Source organism: Cicer arietinum, chromosome 5 (assembly GCF_000331145.2).
Source record: "Cicer arietinum cultivar CDC Frontier isolate Library 1 chromosome 5, Cicar.CDCFrontier_v2.0, whole genome shotgun sequence".
Classification (NCBI taxonomy): domain Eukaryota; kingdom Viridiplantae; phylum Streptophyta; class Magnoliopsida; order Fabales; family Fabaceae; genus Cicer; species Cicer arietinum.
Genome location: NC_021164.2, coordinates 65,028,025 through 65,034,796, shown reverse-complemented (window position 1 = coordinate 65,034,796; position 6,772 = coordinate 65,028,025). Strand labels below are relative to the sequence as shown.

At 25.6% G+C, this 6,772-nt stretch overlaps 1 protein-coding gene across 1 annotated transcript; it reads right to left on the bottom strand.

The window, feature by feature from the left end:
- Positions 1–2,643: 2,643 nt before the first annotated feature.
- Positions 2,644–5,555, bottom strand: LOC101493222 (probable polygalacturonase At3g15720). The gene is made up of 7 exons (XM_004502190.1): positions 5,415–5,555; positions 5,136–5,273; positions 4,369–4,560; positions 4,053–4,260; positions 3,590–3,671; positions 3,370–3,478; positions 2,644–2,985 (listed from the first exon to the last, which is right to left on the bottom strand). Exons 1-7 carry the CDS (start codon positions 5,553–5,555, stop codon positions 2,644–2,646), a joined length of 1,212 nt encoding a protein of 403 aa, XP_004502247.1.
- Between the last annotated feature and the right edge of the window lie 1,217 nt (positions 5,556–6,772).

Sequence of the window (6,772 nt, the reverse complement as noted above, 5' to 3'; positions counted from 1 at the left end):
TATATATATATATATGTGTGTCTTTCTCTCTCAATCTATGGGATGAGTATTGGAAGCTGCAATGGTGCAATCAGAGTAACCAATGAAGGTTATAAAAGAACATCACCAGAAGAAGATGGAACATCCCTAGATGAGTATGTTGATGTGGCTATTATAAAGTTTTAAGATCCATAAGTAGATGATCTCATATGTTAGTTTGAAAGCTGCATAGGTCTGTTAATCTAGCTGCATCATATGCTCATTATTCTCAATCCAGTTTGTGACAAAGGAGTGGACGTTGTTCCACTGATATGAAACATCATTAGGATCTAAACTTTGAGAATTTCTATTAGTTCGAGATCCACATCACTAAATTGAAAAGTTCAAATGATCCACTCAGAAATCCATTATTAAAATCAATAGGTATTCAAATCGTTCATTTGAAAGAAAAAGAAAGAAGAAAAAAAAAAAGAAACCCTTCTTATTGGATGGCTATTATACTTCCCAAAAATCTAAATTATTGATCGATGGAGGAACAATATCACCATTTTTGTTCACAATCCCGAGAAAACTTTTCATATAAGCTCATTGATATCTTCTTCTTATAAAGTAAATCGACTTCGATTCTTGAATAATCAGTATAACTTATGTTTCGATTGTAACAACAAACATCATTTTTAACGTGAAATTTTTTCCTCAAATTGAGATAATAAAAACCACGGGACCTAGTTCAATAAAAAAAATCACTATAATAATTAATATGTACACCAGAGTATTCATAGTAACATTAAAGAACATCAATCAACAACAACCATCACCAAAGGTGAAAACTAAACAAAATAAAAAGCAATTTTCCACTAAAGTAGATATTCCAAAGTAACTCTCGGAAAAAGGTAAAACTACTAAGATTGTATATTAAAAAAGAACAAAACTCGGTGGTAGAAATAATATACTAAAATTATAGATCAAACAAAACAAGTTTGTTACACACATGTTACCACTACAACAACCAAACTTTTTTCTTTTCTTCTCCTTTAGTTACAGTTGTCGTCACTTCTTCTTCTTTATTTCTTCTCCTATGCACGAGATTATTTCTCTTTTTTTTATTAGAGATTTCAAAATTCTTTTTTTCTTCACATGGACCAAACTCAATAAATCACTTTGTTCCTTTTTATTTATTTTTTCTCTAATAATAATCACAATAATAATAAAAGTAATAACAATAATAATAATAATAATAATAATAATAATAATTAAAAAAAAATTGATGAGTTTCACTTAAGGAGGGAACTCATCCATCACCTATGATAGATCACAGTCCAGACTTATGCCTAAATTTTTTTGACAAATAATACTCACGTCTAGTAAAGCCTAACTCGATCTAACTTATTCTCACTCTTAATTTAAAGCTTGTCGATGTCGCAGATGACAATCATTTAGTGGAAGAGAATTCAAATGCATCTATCTCTTGTGGTAGCTCGTCATATTAATATTGCTGCCATGTGCCACTGTAGAGTCCAATCCATTCTACCACATTAAACCCTAAATCTAAAATCCAATTTGAGTCCAATCAAATTTATCTCATTTGAAATTGAATGGTGGATATGGTATGGTATACATCAATGGCTGCAAATAGATTAGGTTTGCAGACTTTGAATTACTTGCATATGGTATCTCATTTTTACTTGTGTAGTATTCTATTTTATTTTATTTTATTTTAGATTTAGTTTATTTTTTATTTTAAATTAAGAAAAAACCATAATTAGCAAACAACATCATGAACAAAGAAATCTGCGAGTGATTAAATACATTTGTACAATTTGTACATAAGATATCCTTCCTATATATCAAACATTGGACACATCATGAACTCATAGATTCGTTTCGTAAACTCATAAGAGTTTGCCAAATAATAAAATAACATATATATGTCCTATATAGATGATATAATATTATTAAAATAATAATAATTCGACATTTTATCTCTATAATAAATCGAAAACATGGTTAAGTAGATAAAATATTTATGATAGAGCAAAACAAAATGGTAGAAAACAACAAACTCATATTGAGGCATAATAGTTGTCTTTGTATACAAAAAAGATAAATTTAGTTTTTAAAACCAATAAACATTGCAACACATACATAATTAAATAAGATATTGACTAATATTTATCAAATTTTTACATTTTAAGATAGACTATTAATGTAGAATTGTAAACTCATAAAACACTATTAAAATCGAGAGTTTACTAATTTTGTCATAGTTTTCTTAAACTCGTAAGAATTTATCAAAAATAGAATTTACACACAAGTTAACTTTTTTTCACTATCAAGAATCGTAAATTTTAAAAAGTTTAAGAGATGACAGGAGAGTTTAACTACCTTGCATTGTGGAATATAGATGATTTAAAATAAATCTTATAAGAATTTTTACTACATCAATCCTTGGTTTCTTCCTTAATCCCAAAATATAACCACAATTAAGAAGAACAACATATCACTTCATTGATTCATAATAACCGTGTACAACTAGGATTCTCGCATTAATACTATCCAACTCTTACATTATTATTAACTAAAAAATAAATGATACAATAAGAAATGTTAGTATCTCAGATTTTGATTGTATGTTTTTGTAGTACCAATTATAGCACTATAGTTTCAAGAAAGACATGAGGCGGGTGGATAACACGATGAGTACGTTCCATGAGCATTAATGCAAGATGCATTTGTTTTGCCTTTATCAACATTCGTTATGTTTATATTGTTTAATACAATGTTGGTGCACCCAATGTTGGAATCACAATTAAATTGGATTGCATGTCCATTAATTGAGGTTCCTTTTATGTTGTTGTATGTAACATTTTTCACTTCAACTGCTGATCTTTTTTTAGTCATATCAAATACTGAAGGGTCATAATTTTGATCAATAATTATTGGGTTCTTTACTCCAACAAGTTTAATATCTTCATAGTTGATATTCCACGCATGTCCACTGCCTCCCTAATTCAAAAAATAAAAATAACAAAATATACATATTATTCTTAAAATATTTTGAATTCAAGTCTAAGTACTCATCTATATAAAATTCATTTATAAGATAAATAACTATATCCACTTATAAATATTTTTCATATCATATTTAATATTAGACTATCAATTAATATTATATACTCCCTCGTATATATCTTTAATATACGGAACAATTGTATCTACAAAATAAGACGTATTAGATCTATAAAAACATTAACTTTTATTCATCTAAATATCTTTTATAAAATGACACAAAAGACTATGATTTAATCACTTTAATCTTCTAAATATCAACAAACAAACAAAAATCACTATAATTTTCCATTCAATTAATCATATGTCATCTATCCTTACCTTCCATGTCTTGATTCTAGCTCCATTTGAAGTTCCAGTAAAGGTGCAATTTTTTACATATACCTCTTCTACCGTAGCATAACTTTTACCTTTTCCAAGACTACCAACACTAGATTCACCAATCCCATACATAGAGATTCAATATTAATCAAACTATATAATATATAATGTGAAAAATTATTATTAAACATCAAATATTTGTTTAACTTCAACTGATTACCTGATGCCATGGCCAGGTCCACAAAAAATACCAGTTATGTTGATCTGGCTTGAGCCAGCGTTAATGGCGATGCAATCGTCACCTATAATTAATGGACAAGAATAATGAAAAATCAAGATCAAATTCAATAGAAATTAAACCAGAGACAATCTAACTAATATGATTCTGTGTCAAAGGTTGACTTCGTCATTTTTAGTAAACTTTAATAAAATATTATATTACTATAATCAACTTAAACATACCTTTTATGTCTCAAAAAATAAGTTAAAAAAATATGTTACTAACAATTAAGAATGTAATGGAAAAAAATAATATTTTGTATTGTATATTGTAAAATTATAATCAAATAAAAACAATATTATTTTACCAAAAGCACAATTAAAATTTGACATAGGAGTAACACATATTAATAGTGACGATCATCAAAAATTCTAAAATTGGATTATATATGTGTTATAATTACCGGTTTCCATTGTTGAATTCATAATTTGAATATTAGTTGATGTTGAGATGTCAATTCCATCTGTGTTGGGACTATCCTCTGGTGCAATTATTTGAAGATTATAGATAGTAGCATTTTTGCACGAATGTATGCTAATATGATTTTTTGGACTATTTAAATGAGTTGAGTTAAAAACTGTGAGATTTTGACACTCCGTAAATTTAAGAGCCTGCATGTACATATTTTCAAAATAATTATTATTCCAATGCAACTTAAATAATGTAGTATATATCCAAATATTTAGTAGCTATAATATTTAATTATTTTATCAACTTACACTGGGCCTATATTTTTCTTGATTTTTAGGAAACTTCTCCCACCATGGAGCACCTTGACCATTAATTTGTCCTCCCGAACCATTGAAGACAAGACCACTTATTGTCGAAAATTGGATCCATAATAGTTCACTTTTACCATATTCCAATTTCCAAGCCTCAATGTCTTTTGGGGCAGTGATATTTCCTCTAAGCTGTCAATCCAAAAAATATATCCTTAACATTGTTGTACATATCAAACAAAATAATTTTATTTTTGGCAATATTTTTTACGGTTAAGGTAGTAAACGGTGCAATCACATATACTCATCTTAAGAAATGTTTAAACACCATCGTTTTCAAACCAAATGAAATTTTAATTTTTTTAGTAAAATATTATTTTTTATTTCAATATTGCTAAAAACCATAATATTAAATGCATTTTAAAAAATTGAATAATACTAACGATAATTGAATAGAATTATACTATCCATTGAAACATTTATTATTTATGTTAATTATTGAAATAAAAAAATATTGATGTTTACTTTTTAAAATTGCTTTGGAAAAACCCCCTTATAAATTTCATTTTTTAGATGGTGGGAATAAATGAGATTCAATACATCAAGTGAGAAAATAACTCATATAATTGAGTAATAATTACTGTAATATCTTAAAGTTTTAGTTGCAGATACTCTACAACGTAAATATTTTTGTTTGGATATGTTACATCTACACAATCACACATGCATGCTTCCGTGAAAAATAATTGAGTTGTTAAACATGGTACCTCAATTATAACGTTTGAAGATTTGCAAGGACCTTGGAACGACAAAGGTTGCAACAAAAATGTTTTTCCTTCGGGTATAATCATTGTTGGGGTGTCTATAGTTGTACCACACACGTCTGTCCATGCTTTCAAAAATGCCTTTGTAATGTACAAAATAGTTTCAAATATTGTTAGTTAGGTTTGACAAGTTATAATTACATTAGAAATGTGATATATGTAGAACTAAGTGTAATCATAATAATCTCATGAAAAAATATGAAATTAATAAAAAATATATACATTTGAATCATCGGTAGAGCCATCTCCGATAGCACCATAGTTAAGTACATCAAATGTACCGTTTGTGTTATGAGTTATTGCAACACACAAGGAAGCAAGTGAAGAAATAATACACGTTAAAACGATGTATAAACCTTTCATATTTTATTTTATTAGAAAAGACTAATATATTGAGTGAATGTGATGCTAGAGTAAAACGACAATATATATATAAATTATCTTGGAGTTTCAAATGGTATAAATTTATATTATAATTTTTTTAATAAATATATAATTGAACATATTTAAATGTTTATGACTAATAAAAAAGTCGAAATATATCGACAGTCAAAATATATTTTGTTGACAGAAAAAAATATAATATTTATTATACCGAATGTATATGATTAGAAAAGAAAATAGTCAATTTTGTCATAAATTTAAATGATAAAATGTACGTTTTCGGTTTCAATTAAAATTAAATATATGATTTTATTTTTCTATATTTGAAAATGAATTAATTAATTATATATATATATATATATATATATATATATATATATATATATACACACGTTTGTTTTCTACTGAAATATATTTTTATCTGAAACTATATAGACACTCAAAATATATTTTGTTGACAGAAAAAAAAATATAATATTTATTGTACTAAATGTATATGATTAGAAAAGAAAATAACCAATTTGGTCATAAATTTAAATGATAAAATGTACGTTTTCGGTTTAAATTAAAATTAAATATATAATTTTATTTTTCTTAATTTGAAACCGAATTAGTTACATATATATATATACACACACACGCTTGTTTTCTATTGAAATATATGTTTATCTAAAACTATATAGACAGTCAAAATATATTTTGTTGACAGAAAAAAAAAATATAATATTTATTATACTGAATGTATATGATTAGAAAAGAAAATAACTAATTTGGTCATAAATTTAAATGATAAAATGTACGTTTTCGGTTTAAATTAAAATTAAATGTATGATTTTATTTTTCTTAATTTGAAACCGAATTAGTTACATATATATATATATATATATATACACACACACGCTTGTTTTCTATTGAAAGATATTTTTATCTGAAACTATATAGACAGTCAAAATATATTGTGTTGACAGAAGAAAAAAAATATAATATTTATTATACTGAATGTATATGATTAGAAAATAAAATAACCAATTTGGTCATAAATTTAAATGATAAAATGTATGTTTTCGGTTTAAATTAAAATTAAATATATGATCTTATTTTTCTATATTAGAAACCGAATTAATTATATATATATATATATATATATATATATATATATATATATATATATATATATATATGTTTTTTTTTTATAT